Genomic DNA, 24377 nt, shown 5'->3' with positions numbered 1-24377 from the left:
CGTCTAATAAGCCTATTTTATGATTATACCTTCATTTAATTTCCTTTAACAGTCAACACTAAGAATTCGTTTATTAGAAAAAATAAAAACTTTTCAAATTTTTATATGTTTATTCAACATAAAAAAATGTGAGTGATAAAAGTAATTTTTTATTAAAAAAATTTAACTTGGTTTTCATGGAAATATTTTTTTTTATTTTGAATAAAACATATCTTATAAATAGTTATAAAAAATTTAAAAATATTTTATTATTTATTAATTATATTAAATTTGATTCTTAACTTTTGATTATTATATATTTTGTTTATAGTATTTATTTTTTAATTTTATCTTTTAAAATTTAATTTAATTTAATTTAAATTTAATTTGATTTAATTTTTATGCTCACTCTAATCCTCATTTATTTATTTATTTTCTTCTTATTGTTTTCTTAATTAAAATTTTTTATTTATTATATTTGGTTTTCCTTCTTTTTACTACTTTTTATTTTATTTGAAAGAATTTATAAAATTAATTTTTTTAATTTTATTCTCTTTTACTTTTTCATCTATTATATTTAGTTTTTATTCTTTTGATTATAATAATTTATTATGTAGAATCATTTATAATATTAGATTTTTTTATTCAATTTTATATTTTTTAAACTTTTTATCAATTAGATTTGGTTGCTATTTTCTTAATAAACTTAAAAACAATTTCAAAAATTAAAAATTTATTTTGCAATTCACTTTTTTTATATAGCTAAATACTAAAAACGTATTTTTTGATTTATTTTTTAATATAAAAAACTAATTTACTTTTAAAAAATTAACTTTTCTTAAAAAAAAAAAAATATTTTCCGAACAAACAGGACCTAAACAGTTATTCTAAATAATTAGCCCAAAAGGCGCTCTGCTCGTCACCGATTATATAAATAAAATAAAGAAACGTTCAAAATCCCCACCACTTTCCCATCTCCGCTTTCCCTTTCTCCATCAATTCTCAAATGACAGAGCTGGCAGAAACCTACGCTTGCGTTCCCTCAACCGAGCGAGGCAGGGGGGTCCTAATTTCCGGTCATCCCAAAACCAATAAAATCCTCTACACAAACAACCGATCAATCCTCATCCTCAACCTTGACAACCCACTTGACGTGTCCGTCTATGGCGAGCACGGTTACCAAGCTACCGTCGCGCGATACTCTCCCAATGGCGAGTGGATCGCCTCCGCTGATGTATCCGGGACTGTCAGGATCTGGGGTGCTTACAATGATCATGTCTTGAAAAAAGAATTCAAAGTACTTACTGGTCGGATCGATGATCTTCAGTGGTCACCTGATGGGTTGAGGATCGTTGCATCTGGGGATGGAAAAGGGAAGTCTCTTGTTCGTGCTTTTATGTGAGTGGAAATGATTTTGTTATTTTATTTTTAAAAAAAGTTAGGCATGGCATAGGACTTAATGTCAGTAGAATTTTATTGTGTGGTGATTGATGCTGATGGGTGTTTTTATTTATTTTTATAGGTGGGATTCCGGGACTAATGTAGGGGAATTTGATGGGCATTCGAGGCGAGTTTTGAGTTGTGCATTTAAGCCAACCAGACCCTTTCGAATTGTGACGTGTGGTGAGGATTTCTTGGTTAATTTTTATGAAGGACCACCATTTAAATTCAAGTCATCTCACAGGTTTGTAATGGTTTATGTTACGTTTTTAGAGTTAAAGCAAACTAAAGAGGGTGCTTTGGTTGAAAAGTTTTGGTTATATGCAGGGATCATTCAAATTTTGTGAATTGTGTACGGTTTTCTCCAGATGGTAGCAAGTTTATCAGTGTAAGTTCTGATAAGAAAGGCATACTGTTTGATGGAAAGACAGGAGAGAAGATTGGACAGTTTTCTTCCGAGGATGGTCATAAGGGCAGCATTTATGCTGTTAGTTGGAGTCCTAATGGTAAACAGGTAAGCCTAGCATTAACTTATAATGAACTTTCTGGTGAGCGCATGTGCTTGGTGGTGCTGAAACCTATATCATTTGATGTGAGCCTTTAAAACTGTTTAGTTAATTATAAGAAGATTTTGAATGAGGACATTACACTAGAAGTTTGGGTGGAAAAATATACAACACTGTCTCTTCATTTGTGTTTCGTTTCTTTTAAAGCGTGAAGCAACTATTGAGTATTAAAATGAATTCAGTGGTTTGTTTAGTTTCTTTCTTCAGTGGCCATTTTTGATAAACAGAGTCTGCAGCTGACTACTCGCATTTTGTAACTTATTGCTATGCTCTTACGCGCCAAAAGTAATTTATTTTCAATCAATTTCCATGAGGACTGTACAAACATGCTCGATCTCTGTTGCAGATTTTTTTCTTTGATATTTTGTTCTTCCTTTTTATATTGGCGTTCATTTATTATCTTCTCTTTTCCCCCTAGTCAGAGCATGTCTTTTTATTCCTGATGATTAACCAATTTGTGGTTAAACTAATTTGCAGGTGCTGACAGTATCTGCTGACAAGTCTGCAAAAGTGTGGGAGATCTGTGATGATGGTAGTGGAAAGTTAACAAAAACTTTGACTTCTTCTGGTTCAGGTGGAGTGGATGACATGCTAGTTGGTTGCCTTTGGCAGAATGATCATCTTGTTACTGTTTCTCTTGGTGGGACAATTAGCATTTTCTCAGCCATTGATCTTGATAAAAGTCCATTGAAAATAGCTGGTCATATGAAGAATGTTACTTCCTTATCCGTGCTTAAAAATGTCCCAAAGACTATCCTGTCCAGCAGCTATGATGGCTTGATAATTAAATGGATTCAAGGCATTGGATACAGTAGCAAATTACAGAGGAAGGAGAATACTCAGATTAAATGCTTAGCTGCTGCTGAAGAAGAGATTGTCACATCTGGTTTTGATAATAAGGTTATTAACATGGTTATATGTTATGATTCTTAAATTATTGTGCTGGTTTCCAATTCCATCTTAATCAACTATGAATTCGAGGAGGTGAATAGTTCATGCTTATCAGGATTAGCGAATGACATTTGAAACATGCTGGAGGGATTGTATTTGGTACTCCAGCTTCTAACTTAATTGTGGTGCATGGATTTTAATTTATTTAATAGTCGTACTATTTCTTAGGACTGTAAGTGTTGTACCACCTTGATGTTGAACACATGTATCAAATGGTTAGTGTTTAATGGGAAAAAAATTTCTTCAACTTATGTATATTGTACTCTTTTGTTTGCATCAAATTCAGCAAACTGGATCCCTATCCCCTGAATTGTATCTTTAGAATGCATCTTTAAGCATCCTTAAATAGTATCTTTGAGATTTTGATACTTTGGTGCTGTTACAAGTTGTCTAAACATGGAAATTATTTGTTCCTCGTTGATTTCTAATTTATTGTATCCTGAAACAAAAGCAAGTCGAATGCAATAAAGAACAAGGAGAGCTTTTCATTTTAATCTCCTGACTGAAAGTTTAAGGAGCCCTGAATTCTACCAACATATGGCTGGCCCTTATATTTTTATTGTTTTCTTTAATTTCATTAGCAACATCTGTTAATTAGACAGGATTTGGGTATGATCATGAACTAAATATGATTTCCACATAAGTTGTGGTGCTTTTATTCTTCTTTGGTAAATGAAATTTGTGCTCCTTATCATCTCTAATTCTTTCCCTTTGCTATTCTTTCTATTTTTCAGATATGGAGAGTTCGTTTGCTTGATGACCACTGTGGAGATGCAGATTCCATCGACGTGGGAAACCAACCAAAAGACATTAGTCTTGCCCTTCTCTGCCCTGAGCTTGCTTTGGTCACGATTGAGTCAGGTGTTGTCATGCTTCGTGGTACAAAAGTTGTGTCAACCATCAATCTTGGCTTTGCTGTGACGGCATCTGCAATTGCACCTGATGGAAGTGAAGCAATCATTGGTGGGCTGGATGGAAAATTGCACATATATTCAGTCACAGGTGATACACTCACAGAAGAAGCAGTCCTTGAGAAACATCGTGGTGCTATCAGTGTCATCTGTTATTCTCCAGATGAATCAATGTTTGCATCTGGTGATTTAAATAGGGAAGCTGTAGTTTGGGATCGTGTCTCCAGAGAGGTACTCTGATTACTTATTAAGCTCCAATAAGCCAATCTTATACTTGTCTCATTACAACTGCATATACATAGAATTTAGTTATTGTTGGTTGAAGTGGCAGATGTGCAAACTTGTGCCAGGTCTGTGTGCTTTTATGTGGGTAAGGCACTTGGAACGTATCTATGTGATAGTAAGAATTAAAGTTTTTTCAGTATTTTGCATTCTAATTCTCACAGAGCAGAGCAAATTTAGCTGTCACATCTCTGTCTCTGAAAATCTTATTGAATTACATGATATAGAGAAGGCACTGAACCAAATGATGCACTTGTGGTAAGATGCAATGTGTTCAAATTTGGTTTGGATGGATTTGTCCAGTTCATCATGTTATGAAATATGAATAACATATTTCCTGTCATTATGGTTCTGGGTTCTGTGAAATTTACTTTCTTACAGCATAGTATTGTTCTCAACATTGGTTTTCAAAAACAGACTTCCATAGTTACTGGCCTTGCATCTGACTTTGTTTGGTTTCATGTCCAACTATTACTCTTGAGACAAGTTATGTTGGCTGTAAGTGAAACAGATAAATACTGATATTCTTACCGTTAAATGTCAGCCTTTGCATTCCCTAAATCCTTCTGTGCTATATGTTGTTCCTTTAGTTTTCAAGGGGAATGGATGGGGTTGGTGGAAGGATTGTGCTCTGTATAAGCAGGCACAGCTTGACTGGTACATTGCAGTTCGGTGCTGCTCCTTCATTGGGATTCCCTAGTTTGTGTAATATGCCACAGGCCCCTTAGGCCTTGTTGTCAGTTCGTTTAATCATCTGTGTTTTACCCCCTTAAATATGGCTATTTCATGTCCAATGGAAACATTGGGTTTCCTTATTTTGTTTTCTTTAGCTCGCTGGATTGTGGGGCCTTATTTTTCACTCTCCACGTTTTTGTGCAGGTAAAGCTTAAAAACATGTTGTACCACACTGCCCGCATAAACTGTCTTGCTTGGTCTCCTGACAGCAGCATGGTTGCTACTGGATCGCTTGACACCTGTGTCATCATATATGAAATCGACAAGCCAGCATCTAGTCGGATGACCATAAAGGGAGCTCACCTGGGTGGAGTTTATGGTTTAGCTTTTGCTGATGATCATAGTGTAGTAAGTTCTGGTGAGGATGCTTGTGTTCGTGTTTGGAGGGTAAATCCACAGTGATATAAATTAATGGAGGTCATCATGAAGATATTCAGGTCAAATTATTTGAAACTGGGTGAGCATGCTGGATTGATTTGGATTTTATTGTCAACTTCAGCATGGAATGGGGTCAGAAAGAAAAGACTGATGCCTAGGAATATGGTATTTTTATGAATGTTAAAGTAGCCTGTTCTCAGCTTTCTGGTTATGACGGCCATGACTATCACAAGCATAAGTTTGATTAAGAGTGTTTTGTTCAGATTTTGCTGTTTGAAGATAGTACTTTTTTTCAGATTACTGATGATTGAAGTAGGGGAACCGGTTTAGGTCTTGTGTTGCTTGGCAACCCTGGAATTTTGCAGCTGCGTCTTTGTTTGATGGAATATAATGTAGCATGTTCTATGGAAAGGTTCTGTGCCGGTCCTAGATATGTCAGACATCCAGAATCTCACATTAGAAGCTGGGGTTTTGCAAGAAACCGACCTTAAATCGCAGTTGGATGAATATGGTTGCAGTACTGAAAGACGTAGATTGTTACCACAACACCCCCTCTTCCCCTCTTTTTTCCTCTGTTTTGGGTTTGTTAGATGGGTTATATGCACTGGTAAGTTGCCTGCCTTTTTTTAGGTGATGGTGCCACAATGTGAATGTTATGTTAGTTTCTGTTTCGGATTATTCCGGCAGGGTGATACCACTCGTGTCTGTATTTTCTGCTGTTTGTCTGGCTGAAGTGATTGCATTCTGTGTTACATCTGCTGTTTATGTTCATCTTAACTGAAATGCCAGAGATGCTCATACAAACAATGATAGACTTCTTTAGGGGTCCAGTAGACAAATTATGCAACGAGACTATATTTTGATCAGAATACGTCACGCCCACAGAACAAGGGCTCCGTATAGCTAAAGCCTGAGCTCATGATCTAGAACAGGTGCGGCCACCTAAAACATCAGGCCACTAAAACACCAGGTTTTTAAAGTGTGAGATATTTTTTGTGGTTGTGATTTTAAAAAAATTATTTTATAAAAAAGTTTTTTAGTTAAAATTAATTTGTTATTTATATGAATGTTTAAGAATGAAATATAAATTGTATTTCTAAAAAAAATATTTTTTTAAAAATAAAAATATTATTTATATGAATGTTTGGGAATGAGATATAAATTGTATTTTTAAAAAATTTAATTTTTTGAAATTTAATTTTTTGGTAAAAAGTTAATTTTTTTTTGTATATTTTGGATTGTTTTGATAAATTATTTTTAAAAATATTTTAAAAAATATTTTAAAAAATAAAAAATTTTGTATATTTTGGATTGTTTTGATAAATTATTTTTAAAAATATTTTAAAAAATAAAAAAATATTATTTTAATGTATTTCAGCATGAAAAATTATTTAAAAAACAATTGTAACTATATTGGTTAAAATTATGGTTGAATACAAAGTAATTTAATATGTTTGATTAAGAATTTTTTTGAAATTTAAGTTATAAAATAATTTTAAAAAATATATATTAATATTAATGATTTTTAATTTAAATATTATAGATTTAATTATTGTTATTATATTATGAAATAAATAATATTTTATATAAAATATTTTTTATTATTTCATTAAATTATTTATAATTTTTATCATGTATAAAATATATTCGGTAAAAACTATAGTTTGCTTGATTTTTTTTTGCGCAAGTAAAATATAATCAAGAATAAAATAGAGATTGTGATTAAATTTTGTTAATACATGATTTTTGTTTAATTTATATAATATTATTAAATAATATTAAAAATTAGTTTTTTGAATAAAATATATTTAAAAATAAAAATAATTTTGTTATTTTACTAAATTAATCTTAATTTAATATATATTTAGCTTTAAATCGAATTAGTTCTGAGCAGAACAATAAAACATGATTACACTGTATGTGTGATTTGTCCGTGCAAGGAAGCAACAAAAAACTACTTTCTTTTCCCTACATTTCAAACACAAATTAGCATGGAATTCATAAACAGCATATAATATTTTAATAATTACTAAATTATTATTTCTCATGATTTGCAACAGAAACAATTACATTAACAAACACTCACTAAAGCTTCACGTAACAGATTTTATTTAGAGACGGATGGCCTTGCATGATTAATTTCTCGTCAACCACGAGGCATCCTGAAGCACAAACTGGATATTAGAGAAACGTATATGAGAACTGAGCATGAACACATGTTTTCCCAAAACCTTAATTGTATTTTAGAACACATTTCTAATAATAAAAACATTTTTAAAGTTCAGGCATGTGAAATCTTAATTGTGATTTCTAAACTATTTTTTTTTTTAATTTAAAACCAAAACTATTTCAAACTATATAGATTGGATGGAAGAAAAAAAAGTGTTTATATTTTTTTTTTAATTTTAAAATTGGTTTAATTCGGTCTTAGTTATTGAAACTGAATTGAATAATATTTTTTTTAGATTTTTTTAATTGGTTAATTAATTTTTTTTTCTTTATTTGATTTTTTCAAATCACTCGCTGCACTCTCCTCGGCAAAAGTTTGTTTTATTATCCTTGGAGGCCTTTCTTCATCTTTGGCTAAACAATTTCTAACGCTATTAGGCTGCTTGGAGCTCAATGTCAAGTACCCATGGAACTCTACATGACATCTTAAATACAGTATCGACTAGTTTATTTATTTTCTTTCTAATTATTTCTAGTTTTTACATATATTTGATTAATAGAGCTGTACTTTATATATAAAGATTAAATGACTTTCACCTTTATGTCACTTTTGACCTTTATGTCACTTCAAGCATCTTCCTTGCCAATTCCAAATAGTATTAGGCATCGAGGATGTGGGCATGTAAGTAATATTATTTTTATTTCTGTAAAAAAATTAATTTTTTTATTGATTTTAAAAATAATTTTAAAAAAATTAAAAATATCATTTTAATATATTTTATATAATTTTTTTTAAACCAACCATAATTATACCTCTAAATAGAATATTTATTAATATGTGATTACTTGAGGAGCTTTTAGAAATTGAAAGTAATAAATTTTTTAAAGTTTAACATTCAAATTAAATTAGATGCCAAATGAGTGGGAAATAGAAACCAACCAAAGTGAAGATGATTACGGGCACATAAAAATCTCATCATGATTTAACTCATTGGTTCCAGGCACATAAATACTGCCGTTATATTTTTAATAGGTGTTTGGTAGTATAATAATATATACTTTTTATTTTTATTTTTTAAAATTACCTTTTATATCACGCCTATCAAAATAATAAAAAAATTAAATTTTTAAAAAACAACGTAAAAACGTCACAATCGTCCTTACAAACAAGTCCAGGCGATCCGACAACCCAAGGGAGATGTTTCCTTCATGTGACGAAAACGACACTTCACCACTCCGTAATTTGGTCCGCAAGATAGCACTACCAAATTAACACTGTCTTTGCTCCATCCATCTACTCTCTCTTTGCGAATTCTTAAATAAATCATATTTTTGAAAAATTAAGAAATTAAGACAAAATTCAAGCTTGAAATAACAAATGAACGTAATTTTTACCATTGGTTAAAACATAATTTTTTCAATTTATGATTTGATATGTTTCATACATATATTTCAATAATATATTATAGAATATTAATAAATCTTCATCATTCTATTATTTTATTAGAACAAAATTATTTTTTTAATTAAATTAAAATCTTATCACAGGTAAAGATAAATCAAGAAAAATAAATTTTATAATTGGTAAGATTTTAAGTTTGTTTTTTACTGATTATAAATTTAAATTATTTTAAAATTATTAAAAATTCATATTATTATTAATTTTAAAGTTCATAGAAGTATTCGAGATTCGGAAATCTATATTAATAATAATAAATAAAAAAATCCAACTCCAACGCACATTGGATAAGATGCGTGAGGCACCCCACATTGGATATTTTCTCTTTGATTTTTCATTATTTTATTACATAACGTTAACGTGTAAAGGTTTTTCGCATTCTTTGTAATTTTCATTTCTATAAAAAACCACAAACTCCCTTACTTTCTGTACTTAATCTCTGTACTCTTTCTCTCTGTACTCACTCTCTTCAAGATGAGAGCTAAGGCATTGCCATTCTTGATATTCTGTCTCAGTATTGTTCAGTGTATCTCCCATGCAGCAGAATCCAATGGAGCCTCAGAGAAGCCTGAGACCGTTGGTTTGGAAGCAGCCGGAGGGCTGAGACACAGCTTCCCTAAGGGGTTTGTCTTTGGAACTGCTACTTCTGCTTATCAAGTTGAAGGCATGGCTGAGAAGGATGGTCGCGGGCCTAGCATTTGGGATGAATTTGTTAAAATTCCTGGTAATAATACTAAACATAATTGATTTCTAGTGCTCGCTTTGCTCGCCTTGTTAACAAAAATTAAATTTGATAGTAATGTTTTTGTTGTCTTTAAGACAACAGCTAGTAAAAATTAAAACTTGAGGTTTTAGATTAATATCTTTAATGATATGAAATGTGATGTTATGAACAGGGATCGTTGCCAATAATGCCACAGGGGAAGTGGCAGTCGACCAGTATCACCACTACAAGGTAGGTCCTGTCTTGTCCTTCCATTTCTTTTATTCGTATGATAATGTATATTTATGTTGTAACTATACTGATGGTTTTAATCATGTCTGCAATAAGACATCCACCAAAAATGGGGTGCCATGAGAATGTGGTCATCATTAATGATAACCCTTTGACCAGGCTAGAGGCTTCATGATCTTTCTGATTACTGATTTACATGACAGTTCACTGATCTATTAAGTTATTCTTCGTCCTTCTACAGATGAATGAATGGGATTTTGACTGATCTGTTGAGTTATTTTCTGTCGTTCAATAGTTGAATCAAAGGGAACAATTCCTGTGTTTAAACTTTCATTTTAGTTTTAATTTCAGCAGTTTTGAACACTGCATCGTTAAGAATGAGGGGAAATGCCTACAAATATAGTTTTAATTTCAGCAGTTTTGAACACTGCTCATTAAGAATGAGGGGAAAATCTACCATACTGTTGTTACTAAACCTTACTCATGATGTTTTATATTAATGTAACTTGTCATTTATACAGATCATTAACATTATAATATCCATTCTTGATTTTATGCAAGTTATATCAAGTTCTTGTCATTCAGGAACAAAAATGGTAAGTTTATGCTCTTCTTCTGATGTTGCAGGAAGACGTAGATATCATGAAAATGTTGAACTTCGATGCATACCGGTTCTCAATTTCATGGTCCAGAATTTTCCCTGGTAGTTGATTCAGATGCAGTTTCTGTTAAATTTGAACTCTTTTTAAAAATTTGTGTCACTGGATCAGCCTAAACTTCTTTGACTTCTTTGATGTAGATGGAACTGGAAAAGTGAATTGGTTGGGAGTTGCATACTACAATAGGTTGATCGACTACATGATTGAAAAAGGTTTGCTTTTCTATGAAATTTGAATTAGATACATGTTGATTGCCAACTAATCACTACACATTTATCAAGAGATGGGGATATGATGTCCATGAATATTTTGCAGGCATTACTCCATATGCGAATCTTTATCACTATGATCTTCCCCTAGCACTTGAGAAGAAGTATAAAGGATTGCTGAGTTACCAAGTCGTGTAAGCATAGTAATAAGAACTGATTTTTCCCCATGTATAGTTTTTACCTTATATTTTGTATTTTGGATGACTGGAATGATTTTTCTCAGGCATGTTATTCTGGGGATTATGTTTCTGAGCAATCATCTTTAAATAGATTGAAATTTGATAAATGCCTCAAACTCTGCAGGAAAGACTTTGCCGATTATGCAGACTTCTGTTTCAAGACCTTTGGAGACCGAGTGAAGAATTGGATGACATTCAATGAACCCAGAGTGGTAGCTGCACTTGGATATGATAATGGATTATTTGCTCCTGGCAGGTGTTCCAAAGCATTCGGGAACTGTACAGCTGGCGATTCTGCAACAGAGCCTTATATTGTTGCTCATCATTTGATTTTATCTCATGCAGCTGCAGTTCAGAGATACCGCGATAAGTATCAAGTTAGCATCTGTTCTTCTGTTTTGAACTGGATGGAATTCATGTATTCAATGGAGCAGAATGCTATATACCTTTTCCTTTTTCATTCTACATTGCAGGAAAAACAAAAGGGAAGGATTGGGATTCTCTTGGATTTTGTTTATTACGAACCTCTTACCAGCTCAAAAGCTGACAACTTAGCAGCTCAAAGAGCAAGAGACTTTCACATTGGATGGTAAAAATCTTTACTGCTTACTGATACAAGAAATTCTCTCTTTCTTTCATGTAGTGGTCAATGAGGAGTAATCAAGGACCACACAGAATTTCCCAAGATGACTAAAGTTGACATTCTTGATTAATTATTTTTCACTATAGTGATAAAACACCACCAAAATATATTGTGATTGTGAGGATGTTGATGGTTTGAGTTGGGTTGAAACAGTAGCATACAGCTAAAGTAAAGAGTTGAGGTATAAAGATTTAAGTGGAAAAATAAGACCTCTATTTATAGTAGAGAACTTCCTTACCTTTTACGCAAAAAAACCAACTAAACAAACTAATATGCCTACTCCTTCATTTTCAGCATTTCTAATTGTGATTAAACCTTCATATTCAGCTTCTCCTGCCACAAACTTTGCAAGAGTTGAAGAAGGCAGGCTGCAATCTTTCTCTTCTCTAAGTAATTTACTTTTCAAGTCTGAAATGTGAGCTTACAACTCGTATTCGCCCACTTAAACTCACTTTTCACTTCCTTCTATTTTTTAATTCTTTCCAACTACATGTCCTTTACTTTTTTGCTAAGCCATAAGAGGATGTACTCCAAATAAACTTGCCAACATCGATCAGCTTTGTGATAACATCTTCTACATTATCATTAGAGTTTTATTATAAATGGTGTGATATTGATCTTCAAAATGCGATGAATAGCCATGCTTTATAAGTTGTCCAACACTTAACAAATTATACCCAGCACATGCATTACCTCATGAATCACTTGTTTTCCATTCGTTGTTTCAACTTCAGTGATGCCTAAGCCACCTGCACTTATAAATTCTCTGTTCTCAATCTTCACTCTAGTTTGCCTTTTTATATCAATGTCATTGAACATGTTTTTGCTCGGTTTCATGTGAGTGCTACAAGAACTATCAATGAGCCATTGTCCTTTCTTGTCTCCGTTGCTACTATGACAAGTATAACATGTTTCCATACCTTCTCTATCTTTAATAATATTTCCTTGTGGAATGTTCCTCATACTATAATGTTTAGCTAAGTGACCAAACCCCTTACAATTGAAACATCGTGTCTTTCCTTTATACCAACAATTTTTAGGCACATGGCCTGGTCTATTATAAGAAATGAAACCTTCTGACACTTCTGTCATCACCATAGTTGCTTCCTAAATTACTTCTTCCTCTTTCCCTTTGATTTCTACCCCTTCCTCTACTTATTTCATTCACCTGTAAAGGATTTTGTGTACCAAGAGTGCTTTGATTGAAAACTAATCTCTACTTACTTTTCACTTCTCTTGACTGATCTCTTCTCATAATGAACCCATTAACTCTGGAACGCCCAACATAAACAAATCTTTTGTTTCTTCTATAGCAGCCACAGTAGGATCAAACTTCTCTGGAAAGCTAAACAACACTTTATCTACAACTCTTCTATCAGTAATCTCATCACCACAACTTTTCATCTGAATACGTGGAGAGAACACCACAATATTAACTCTTTCTCTTCTTATTTAGGAGAAACAAAAGTGAAAGGAGTTAGCAAAAACTAAGGAGAAAGTCTCTATTTATATTTATAGTAGAGGGCTTCTTTACATGTTAATAAATAAACCAGCTAGAAAGACTAACTTTACTGCGGCCATTTTTTGACTTGGCTGCTCCTCCATTTTCAGCATTTCCCCCTGTGATTGCAGCCATATTTGACACCTCTATATTCAGCTTTTCCAGCCATCTACTCTGTAAGAGTTAAAGAAAGATGGCTGCAACGTTTCTCATTTCTAAGTAACTGAATATTCCAGTGTGAAATGTGAGTTTACAGCTCATAACAACGAGCTGAAATTTGGAAACCATAGCAGCATGCTACTTTGCAGATAATATAAATTTGATGCATTTAACTGACACATTTTATGAACTTGCATCTTAGTGTCAGCTATCTGAAATTTATTTAAAACAGTTAGATTGTTGGTGAAATAGATATGTCAAACAGTTAGATTGTTGGTGAAATAGATATTAGATTGTTGGTGAAATAGATATGTCTAAAGAGTGTGCCTTGGAAAGAATATGAAAGTATGGTCTAAAACTTTGGATATAAACAATTTTCATAATAATGAGACAAATAAGATATTTCAAGGGCTTTCCAGTTGAATCACACTTCCATGTGATACAATCAACTAACCTTATGATATAATTTAGACATCTTCATAGCTTTCAAAAAATTCATATCACATGGACTTTGCTTTTTGTAGGTTTATCCATCCTATTGTGTATGGTGAATATCCAAAAACAATGAAAAATATTGTCGGGAATAGACTACCCCAGTTTACAAAAGAAGAAGTTAGGATGGTGAAGGGCTCAATGGATTTTGTGGGCATCAACCAATATACAACTTTCTACATGTATGATCCTCATCAGCCTAAACCGAAGTACTTGGGCTACCAGCAGGATTGGAATGTTGGGTTTGCTTGTAAGAAACTCCTGGATTTCTTTCCCCCTCGAATAAATGGAGCTTCAAACTTCGTTTACTCCTTCAGTCACTAAATTTCAGTGTCTTGTGAATTTTGCAGATAAGAAGAATGGAGTGCCAATTGGTCCAAGAGTAAGTTTTTTACCTGTGTGTTAATAATGCATGAGCTATGGATTTGATTTTATTTCATATGAATAACTGGATATTTGCAGGCAAATTCTAATTGGCTTTACAATGTACCATGGGGTATGTACAAGGCTGTGATGTACATCAAAGAGCGCTATGGAAACCCTACAATTATACTATCTGAAAATGGTATGAGCTACCTATATGCTTTTTTTTTTTTTGTGTTAAATTATAACTTTTTGTGGGCTTGTTTTTATACTCTGTCAATATATATATATATATAGGGATGGATGATCCTGGTAATTTCACCCGTTCGAAAGCATTGCACGACACCACTAGAATTGGCTACTTTAAGGCCTATTTGACTCAGCTGAAGAAGGCAGCTGATGAAGGAGCCAATTTAGCTGGTTACTTTGCATGGTCATTGCTTGACAACTTTGAATGGAGGTCAGGCTACACTTCAAGGTTCGGCATAGTATATGTTGATTACACCAACCTAAAGAGGTACCCCAAAATGTCTGCCTATTGGTTCAAGAAACTACTGGAGCGGAATAAACACTAAACATAGCAGCCAGGCTTTCCTTTTGATTTAGTTGTCTGGAAATTAATATTTTTACAGTAAAGCTATCAAGAACGTTGTGTTTGGGCACCTTCACTGCTTGAGTTTGTTCAGTGGCGCTAATAATAATTTACACATCTGCTATCATAATGAAACAGCTTAACCGATCAAGAACATAAAATTGCAGAGAAATGACGTACACAAGCATGGCCTTATAGTTGTCCTTGTTTGTGAAATTTAGCTGACTATTTTTCTGAATGAACTGCGTTAACTTTGAATGATGATGCAAAATTTAATCTCGTATCTCCATAAGAAACCAGGATATCGATCTCAGTCTCAGCTCTCATTAGTCAGGCTCAGAAACTGCAAATTGCCATGCAGACATGCAGTCCTCGTCTTTGGTGGACAACAATAGGGCAACTTCTACTGACCTTGCAACCTAAAAGTTTGATCTCAAATCCACATCTTAATCCAATTTTTCAGTGGCCTATTTCAGAATTTCCATGAAAGGTTCCTACTAGTTACGAAAAAATGGGCTCTGAATTATGACCATGGAGATCGAAAGGATACACACAAGAAAAGAAATTCAAAATAGTATTCTTCGTGTTCTTTAAAATCCTGTGCTTGCTTCTCTTCTCCTTTTCATTCATATCTTTTTCGTTAGGACTCTTTCTAGGCTTAGAATTCACACTTTCTTGGGACTCCTTACTGACATACAAGTTGTCTGAGTTTTTTACCTTGGTTACCGCTGATGCTTGTTCACCCTGGCCTAAGCGAACTTTGTTTTCTTTCTTTTCTATCATGAACCATTGACTGAACGTCATCAGGTTTTAAACATGGTGTATTCATCTTTTCCGAGTCAATCACAACTGAGATTTGTTCAGTGCTGCTATTTTTCTGATCCAAGTAGGTTTCTTCGACTTGTCGAATCCTGAATGGGTTCTGAGGTATCATCAGTGGAACATCATTGGGAACCATTGCTGTTTCTGTACTTTAAACATTACGTGACGAACGTAGTTTCTAAAGGGCTAGAGCTTCGCTGATATACATCCTCTCAGTTGAAAGAGGCTCCTGCTTCATTAACACACCTAGTACAGTAAACGCATACTCTGTAAAGTTATGCTACTTCTAAATATCTGTATCAGTAAAGATCAAATGGGGTTAAAAGAACTGGCCTGCACTATCTTCTCCAGTTTTGTAGGAAAGAAAAGCCATCGAGATGTCCTTTTGTCTGGATATAATACTAGCTTTGGGTTTCTGGGATGAGAAGGATTTTGAACGACAATAGGGTCTGGATGATGTCCAGGACCTGGGAAACAAGCGAAGGCCTCCATGGTTTTTGAATCCAAGATCCCTTGAGCAATTGCAGTTGCTACTGAAGGAGGAATTTCTCTGGAGTTATTTTCAATCAGTCAAAGGAAAAAAAGCTGCACACAAGTCACAAACAAACTGCATATGCAGGCTTATACTGTTAGATTAGCATTGCTAATGTTAAACACCACCAACATGAAGTTATGCAACCAGCATCCAGAACTCTTCAAGTCCGATTAAAAAAAGGCAACAATATTCGCTTGATTTTGTCGGTATATGTTTTTTCTGAAAAATATTATATGTAATTTTGTCGGTAATTATTTAAAAATATTTTAAAAAATCATTTTACAAAACTATAAAATAATTAAATTAATATAAATTAACACTCTATAATACTTAAAACACCTAGAAAAAATAAAAATAAAATCAACTCAAACAAATTTGCAACAAATAAATAACTTAAAAAAATAAATTCATTTTAAAAAATTTATATGAAAAAAATAAAGTTGTGATTGCTAAAAATTTAAATATCCTATAAATAAATAAACTAAAAATTGACCTCATATAGAAAAAAACAAATCCTACTACAACATTCATATAATTATTAAGAAAAAACTAAAATAAAATTAAAAACAAATATAGAGAAAAAACAAAAAAAATCTTACCTTAACATAGTTGCAAGTGATGTTAAGAAGAGGAAAAAATAAAATTAAAAACAAATATAGAGAAAAAACACGAAAAAAAAGGAAAAAAAAAAGAAAACATACCTGAATATAAAGAAGAAGAGAAGAAGTTGAGGAAAGAAATATTAATTAAAAAAATTAAGAAAAAAAAGGAAAAAAAAAAAACATACCTAAACATAAAAAAGAAGAGAAGGAGTTGAGGAAAGAGGAGAAGAGAGAGAAATTGATATTGATGTTTTTTACATATAGAAAAAAAAAAAAAGAAAAAAAAAAAACATACCTAAACATAAAAAAGAAGAGAAGGAGTTGAGGAAAGAGGAGAAGAGAGAGAAATTGAGATTGATGTTTTTTACATATAGAAAAAAAAAAAAAGAAAAACAAGAAGAACAAAAGAGCTTTGTCTTATGTGAAATTAGGGATTCTAGGTTTTTTTTGGCATGTTTTATTGAATGTTTTACTGATAAATAATTAAATATTGATGATTCCATCTATAATATTTAATTTAAAATTTTAATTTAATTAAAAATTTTCAAAAACCATCAAATATCACTGATAATTTTTCAATCAATTGGTGATTCCATCTGTATTATTTAATCAAAATTTTTCAGAAAATTGCCAAATATCTCTAATGATTTTTCACTCTATCAGTGATTTTTTCTGCAAATAACAGTAATTAACAGTATAATTAAAAAATAAATAGTTCCAAAGCTCTTTAGAAAATACAGATAGAATTTTTTATTGGTGATTCTCTTTGTAATTAACATGATGAATAATATTCACAATTTACCAATGATTTTACTAAAAGACTTTATTCTGTTGGTATAAATGACACGTCATTATTTTTTACTTTGTTTTAATTATTTTTTTCACTGTAATTCTCTTAGTATATACCAATAAAATATTTTTATCAGTAAAATCTATCAAAAAATTATTGATAAAAATATTTTTGTTTTAATTATTTTTTTCACTGTAATTCTCCTAATATATACCAACAAAATATTTTTATCAGTAAAATCTATCGAAAAATTATTGATAAAAATATCAGTATTTTTATTTTTATTTATTAATTTTTTAATAGTGATATTTGCATTAATGAGATCATGCAATCCCATTGTAAAATAGAAAATGAGTTATCAAAGTAAACCCATTAATTTCTAATCTGTAATAGATTGTTGTTACTTCGATTTTTTAATATAAAATATTCAGTAAATTATGTGAGCTGGCAACATATTTCTTTATATCAATCAATATTTTTTCATTCATTTTCAACATGGCCTTGGGTAGCATGAAAAAAGTAAGTTAAAAGTTAATATTTATTATCAGAAAATTATCAAAAATACTATGAAAATATCATTGTTAAATTACACCCATAGATTATTATCTTACTATTTCCTTTGTCACTGAGAGAAAATTTTAATTTATAGGCTCATGTTTGTATACTTGTCATTGTTAAATTCAATTCTTAAAAATAATATAAAAATAAATTAGAAATTAACTCATCTATTTACAGCACTAAAAGACAAATAAATTTAATTTTGAAATTAGTATCTTGAAATACCACTAATTACTCTTTTTTTTTCTTTTTTGTTACGAGTAAATAAGATGAAGATGACGAGAGTAATATAAAAAATAAAATAAATAGAATATTATAATAGAATATATATCTTTGAGAATTCAACTTATTTATTAATTGATTCTATAATTAAATTTAATTATGTTAGAGAATAGATAATTAATTCCAAACAATTTATAAAGAAATTACAAGATGGAGGATGAATTCTAATATTAAAAAATAAAAGATAAATTATCATCATTATGATTATTATTAGCCGATAAGAAAAATAAAAATAAATTTGCAAATTACAGGACTCATCTCTAATATTAAAAAATAAAAGATAAATTATTATCATTGTTATTATTATTAGCCAATAAGAAAAATAAAAATCAAATTACAGGACTCATTTGTGATGCAATGAAAGAAAAAGTTCAGCATATTATTTGATTATCGTTTTTATTTGGGTTTTAATCTATTTATTCGATTAATTTTTTAATTTGGACCGTACAATATTAGTCTGCATCAACAGTTTGCGGATGATCCTTTTCTAATTCCTCTCATATATACTGGCTAGTGGGGCACAAAATGGAGTCGGCTCACGATTAATTTTTTAATTTGGACCGTACAATACTAGTCTGCATCAACAGTTTGCATCCCTCTATCATGATCCTTTTCTAACTCCTCTCATATATATTGGCTAGTGGGGCATAAACTGGAGTCGGCTCAGGTGGCTTTGCTAATATGGAGATTCAGATGGAGAGGAGGAAGATCCCAGGTTTGGGAGATATTCATTTCCATGTTGCTCCGAGACTAGACTTTGGTCAACACCGCCCCGGCATCGCTCTTTTATTAAACAAGGGCGACGTCGTATATTCAAGGGTGGTCTAGGAGGAGGCCGGCAATCTTCAGGTCGATGTCCGGGCACATTGCATTTATTAAGATCTCCTGGTCTAACATATCGAATAGCCTCAACATGTACCACACAAATAATCAAAGCCACGCTAATGAGCCATGAGATCATGTTAGAAGGCTTCATGGCTTCTTCTTTTTTATGTTTATTGGTGGGAAGTTGAAGATTTTGTAGGGTTTTATATGTGTTCTTCGGTGGAGATAATTAAGGTGATTAATTAAATGAATATTTGATTTTTCTTATCATTAAATATTGTATGCGTTTGATAATCAGAAACAGCTAGGTTTGTAAAGAAAGAGGCTTCGAAGTCGTTTTTTCTTGAGAAAAAAACTGCTATTCCAGAAGTCAAATTTCTAAACGGATGAAGATGGCACAGTTTCCATGGTGATCCAAGTTTTTGCAGATTTTAAAAATCGTTGTCATGAAACAAAGCTTCCTTTCTCCTGGAATGGTCTACGTATGAACACAGGTTCTTGCCTCGTAAAATACTTGGCTAAGAGTATATATGTGTTGGAAGGAACTAGATGTACAACCTCTACTGAATTAACCTTTTTGATGCCTAGAGGTAAGGTTTAAAGAACCACGGTTCAGAAGATGATCAAGAAATTGCTTAATTTGAAGTGGGAATCATTATATCAAATAACTTTCAAGTTATTTGTAGAATTCTTTCGTCCTTGATGAGTATTCTGACGTACAAAATTGAATTTCCCACTCTCTGTCTCTCTCTATATATATATGATGCATTTCGCGTTCATATTATTCTCCTATGTGCATAAGATTGTTTTGGCAAAATTATCGTTGTATGCAGAATAAATTTTTAAAAAGTCCATGTTTTCCCATGCTTTGCCGGATCCTACTAGTACTTTAGGCCATTGAGATTGCTTTACACATCAAAGAAAGCATTTCATGGGGCTGGTCTTAGATACAGGGGAATGTAGGTTGTTTGATTAGGTTCTGAATCCCAGACTGAGAATGCACTCGTACACTTCATCCATTTCTTTGTCATACCAGGGAAATGGCGATCGATCACATCTTTAAGGGTCTCTGTCTTGTTAACCCATTCGAGGCCTTTCTCTGTGTAGGTTCGAGAGTTGAAATTGGTGGTGAAGAAACGATCAGCTTCTAGCCTCCTGATATTATCTTATATCAATTAGAGAAAGAGCAGAAGGTGGGGATCATTCTATCTTGAAATGTGAGATGGGGTAGAGCATACCTCGAGGCAACAAGTAAAAAGATGAAGAAAGCAGTCTCGCTTATCGCAAAGCCTTTGATTTTCTTTTCTGCATGCAAGCCTATCAGCAAATCTAGTTTTTCGACATCATTTCCATACACATCGCGAAGAGCTTCTATAACTTCTTCATCATCTGTCAAATCTTCCCAGTTGCTAATCGGAATCATCAGCAAGTTCCTTCTGAATTCGTTGAAACGAGCAACTCCTCTCTCCCTATCTCTATAAACTAATCAACAAAAAACTTTATGTTAACACTTGGATTATGAGGGAATGAAGCCAGTACTTGAAGAAGAAAGGAAATAACAAAATGAAGATGTTTTGAGTGTGCAAGTGACTTGCTTTCCATAGCAGCCATATCAACTTGATCTGGCCTGTCTTCTCCATTAATATCATGAGCAACAAGGTTTCTCATCCATGATGGATAGTTCCACAATTTGACAGCTCCACATGCCTGATGACCCATCGATACCAGCATCTGCTCCATTCCTACTTCTGACAATCTTCTCTCCCCCTCTTTTCCAGCCATTTCCCTCATTGGCACCCTAATTCATCATATAGATTAAATAGAGTTAGTCTTAGTCGTAAAGAAATTAATACATCATGATGGAACCAGTGTCTGAAAGATAATTACTTCTATCACTGCTTGCTTTTGTAAATTATGTTTGACAACAAAATTCAGAACAATCACCAAGCTTTTAAATGCTTTCTGAAAGTTAATATTACCGAGAAACAAAAGGTAGAGAAGCAGATTGGTTTGGTATCCTTATATGATCTTTCAAAAATTCTCTACCAAACAATGTCTAAAACTTCTAATGATGTAATTTAGCATATGAAGAAAGAAGAGGGAAAGACAAGTACTCTTCAACTACTGGAGGGCATTCATATTCTGAAGCTGTGGAATGGATGTCTCTCAGAATGAGTTTGTCAGGCAGCAGTGAATGCATTCTGTAGACACTCACGAACTCTTCGGTCAGTGAATAGGGAACTCCATGATCTCTTGGTCGCCTAAGACCAACCAATCCACTCAGTACTGGGCCACCAAAGTGCCCAAATAAATCCTTAATTTTCTTCCCCAAAAATCCATACCTGTGCCAAACACAACTCATTAACTTGACTATATATGCGACATGCAAACAACTGCAAAGATGTTTTAGCTTTAATTAATTACGAGTAGCCTGAAGGCAACTGGAATATTGTCAGCTGCATACAGTTCACTACTGCTTGCCTTAACATATATATATATATACACTCCGATTTCTGCAAGGTGTAGGAATCTCTATAGTGTAGCAAATTTATATAGTTATTCAATAGAATTGTCATCTCACCAGTTGATCCTCATCCCTGCAAGGAGAGTATCAGTCCTAAGTAGTTCTACAGTCCAATCAATGGTGTGAATTTTGGCAAGGACAGCTGAAGTAACCAATCTGGCATGTCGATACAGCTTTACATCATCAAAATCAGGGTAATTTTCCTGAAAACAGAAGGAAAATAAACCGGAGCATCAGCAAAACAAATGTATTGACATCCTTATTTCTCTTTCAGAAAGTTCATACTCATGTTAAATTTTTATTTCCTGATTTGTTTGTTAAAGAGTTGCATTCTAGTTAATGGCAAAAGTTTCAAACTTTGTGACCTTAATTCAATGGGGCCATAACTGTGTGATGACATTGCTTTTCATCTCCAATTTTTGTATGACAAGACTTGATTAGGATTTGACGCGTGGAAACAATTGTAGCATATATGAAGTAACAGTTTTATGACAGGATAATTGCCTAGGATCAAAATATGCACTTGATGGTTTTACAAATGTGCTTAAAGACCACATTTCAGGATTCAAACACAGTGCAGATATTTCAGTTTTACTTGAATCACAAAAAGGTAGTAGACAGGAAAAACTAAACGAAAAAATGGAGAAAGAATGAGCACTTGCTTTAAGCATGTCACAGACGGCATTATGTTCTTTGACAAATAAGGCTTGTAATAAAGAAAAGCCTGCCCAGCAATTCCTGACATCTCCTGAGATGGGAATCCCTTTCTCATCGTGCTCAAGAAGTCCATCTCCAGCAATCCTTAATTTCCCATCTTTGAATGTCCTAACTTTTCTCATCCCATCCTCGTTATTCCCATAAATTACACTTCCATCCCTGCTTAAATTAGAAGAAGCAGGCAAGTTTGAAAATGGAAAAATAAAGACAGTATTTTATGTTCAATTCATAGAATCCTGAACTTTCTCGTCTTCATGCCAATAAACGCAAATTTAAAATGAGGACTTACCACCAAGGAGTCCTTGTGTTTAGAGATCCAGTCTTCATGTATGGTGAACCTGTTGAAACTTTCTTTGTCTTGTAGAATTTGAATGACTTCAATGGACACCCATCTGCTATTTCATCAGGTGCTTTAAGTTCAACCTGCTAACATAGTAAACATCAGTCTTCCTAGTTGAAGTTCTATGAAGGGAGTTCAATCTAGGATCATTGCATATTTTCTTAATTCTGGTAGGAACGAAAAAAGTTGGTGCAATAATCTTGACAGTGTGGACCTGTTGGGTGTCCTCCATATGATCAATCCAGTCATGAATCATGAATTGTATCCATGAGCAGGCTATCATGTTGAATTGCTTCCCATTGTCTACGAACTTATTCCTTGCCAAAAGCTTATTGGCGACAACTGTTGGATGAGGATCCAGCAACTGCAAAGACAAACATCTTAAATGTATGCTAGAGCACCATATCATCTTAAATCTGTTTCATCACTTGTAAAATGTGTATCCAAAATCTACAAAACTTTCATTGCCAAAAGCAATTAATATAATAATCATTGGTTTCATTTTTTTTACATTAATTTTAGACTCTTTAATGGGGAAATATATATCATAAGGTAAACTGAAATGATTCATCGTTTAGCAATTTTTTCTATGATTTTAGTAGATCTTTAGCAACCTCGCTTTCAACTCACTGAAACAACCAGAGTTTTTATATGTTGGAAACGAACGTAGAGAAATATAAGGGTGAGTTTGAAAAACAAATTGTATTAATGGAATGCTTAAAGGGTGATTAAGGATTTCTTTTCTTAATTAACAATGAATTCCAGGTATATAATCAATTGGATCACTACACGAACCCCGTATCTTGAATTTGCTGGGAGCATGTTGCGACCAAAAAAAGTTCCTTGGCTTCCAATAATGTCATCACTAGGGTGATTGAATTTGCCATCAGCCGTTCGATAAGAAAACTCTTCAGTCTCATATTTCTGACCATTGATTCCTCCGACATGCAAGAGATTGAAACGTTGGTGCAGATGCCTTCTAATTCCCAAATAAGCAAGTCCCAAAAGTACTGGTAATCTGTGCCATAACCCCAGCTTGTCTACGAAATGTATAACCTGGTAAATTCAGACATGCAAACAAACACATCAACAGCAGGAAGAACATACATGTAATCAAGGCATATGATTAATTAAGCAGAGAAAATGAAGGTGATGAACAGATAATGGGATACTAACAAAGAACAACAGAGTGTCAAGAAGATTCATCTTGTAAACAATATGCCTTAGCTGAGGATGAATGAAGAAGGAAGAGGATAGAGAGAATGCCATATGTGGGAGATACTTAGTACTGGCTAAGCTTATGCTGCTTTTGTACGCCTCAGCCAGCTAGTTATATTTCGGTTTTCTACACGGCGAAAGAGGGAAAGATGCATTTATTGAGAAGCATACGCAAATTGGAACGCCGGTGGGTGGTACACTACGTTGGCATCTTCTCATTAGTAGTTACGCTGAATATTGCAGTAGGTTGCACTGCCAAAGTAATTTTGGGTGCATCCCATACAGCTATTTTAGTCAAGGTTGTATTAAATGGAAAGTTAAAAATAAAAACAAAATATTATTTTTGCTTTTTAACGGTTATTTTATTAACAATATACTAAAAGGCGTGGGGAAAGCACTGTTGCTTTCCCACGCCTTTTAATAATATTTATATATTATTATTATTATTATTATTATTATTATTATTATTATATTATATTATA

The 24377-nt window shown here is 32.8% G+C and overlaps 3 protein-coding genes and 1 long non-coding RNA gene across 4 annotated transcripts; 2 read left to right on the top strand and 2 right to left on the bottom strand.

Annotated features, from left to right (window-relative positions):
- Nucleotides 1-895: 895 nt before the first annotated feature.
- On the top strand, nt 896-6005 carry LOC105135775 (66 kDa stress protein-like). Its single transcript, XM_011040805.1, has 6 exons — nt 896-1377; nt 1502-1663; nt 1747-1933; nt 2463-2885; nt 3671-4078; nt 5009-6005. Exons 1-6 carry the CDS (start codon nt 986-988, stop codon nt 5264-5266), a joined length of 1830 nt encoding a protein of 609 aa, XP_011039107.1. The 5' UTR covers nt 896-985; the 3' UTR covers nt 5267-6005.
- Nucleotides 6006-9282: 3277 nt separating this feature from the next.
- Nucleotides 9283-14817, top strand: LOC105135774 (beta-glucosidase 44-like). The gene is made up of 11 exons (XM_011040804.1): nt 9283-9594; nt 9767-9825; nt 10453-10528; nt 10625-10696; nt 10800-10887; nt 11057-11309; nt 11406-11521; nt 13760-13977; nt 14078-14109; nt 14190-14292; nt 14388-14817. Exons 1-11 carry the CDS (start codon nt 9345-9347, stop codon nt 14663-14665), a joined length of 1545 nt encoding a protein of 514 aa, XP_011039106.1. The 5' UTR covers nt 9283-9344; the 3' UTR covers nt 14666-14817.
- On the bottom strand, nt 13289-13746 carry LOC105135773 (uncharacterized). The gene is made up of 2 exons (XR_844237.1): nt 13523-13746; nt 13289-13466 (listed from the first exon to the last, which is right to left on the bottom strand). It is a non-coding gene; the product is annotated as an uncharacterized LOC105135773 (long non-coding RNA).
- Nucleotides 14818-19873: 5056 nt separating the features above from the next.
- On the bottom strand, nt 19874-23982 carry LOC105135771 (alpha dioxygenase). The gene is made up of 10 exons (XM_011040803.1): nt 23854-23982; nt 23473-23733; nt 22892-23041; nt 22627-22760; nt 22283-22496; nt 21678-21823; nt 21211-21438; nt 20692-20894; nt 20335-20578; nt 19874-20251 (listed from the first exon to the last, which is right to left on the bottom strand). The coding sequence occupies exons 1-10, from the start codon at nt 23944-23946 to the stop codon at nt 20026-20028; spliced, it is 1899 nt and encodes a 632-aa protein (XP_011039105.1). The 5' UTR covers nt 23947-23982; the 3' UTR covers nt 19874-20025.
- Between the last annotated feature and the right edge of the window lie 395 nt (nt 23983-24377).

Source organism: Populus euphratica, unplaced genomic scaffold, assembly GCF_000495115.2.
Source record: "Populus euphratica unplaced genomic scaffold, PopEup_1.0 scaffold221.1, whole genome shotgun sequence".
NCBI lineage: Eukaryota > Viridiplantae > Streptophyta > Magnoliopsida > Malpighiales > Salicaceae > Populus > Populus euphratica.
This window is presented reverse-complemented; position numbering and strand designations above follow the sequence as displayed.

Coding starts and splice junctions, on each gene's coding strand:
- LOC105135775 (XM_011040805.1), top strand. CDS start 986: ATGACAGAGCTGGCAGAAACCTACGCTTGCGTTCCCTCAACCGAGCGA. Junction 1,934..2,462: donor GGAGTCCTAATGGTAAACAG/GTAAGCCTAGCA, acceptor ACTAATTTGCAG/GTGCTGACAGTATCTGCTGA. Junction 2,886..3,670: donor CATCTGGTTTTGATAATAAG/GTTATTAACATG, acceptor TCTATTTTTCAG/ATATGGAGAGTTCGTTTGCT.
- LOC105135774 (XM_011040804.1), top strand. CDS start 9,345: ATGAGAGCTAAGGCATTGCCATTCTTGATATTCTGTCTCAGTATTGTT. Junction 10,888..11,056: donor TTGCTGAGTTACCAAGTCGT/GTAAGCATAGTA, acceptor CAAACTCTGCAG/GAAAGACTTTGCCGATTATG. Junction 13,978..14,077: donor TTGGAATGTTGGGTTTGCTT/GTAAGAAACTCC, acceptor TGAATTTTGCAG/ATAAGAAGAATGGAGTGCCA.
- LOC105135771 (XM_011040803.1), bottom strand. CDS start 23,946: ATGGCATTCTCTCTATCCTCTTCCTTCTTCATTCATCCTCAGCTAAGG. Junction 23,042..23,472: donor CAGCAAATTCAAGATACGGG/GTTCGTGTAGTG, acceptor TTGTCTTTGCAG/TTGCTGGATCCTCATCCAAC. Junction 21,439..21,677: donor GCAGGGATGAGGATCAACTG/GTGAGATGACAA, acceptor TGTTTGGCACAG/GTATGGATTTTTGGGGAAGA.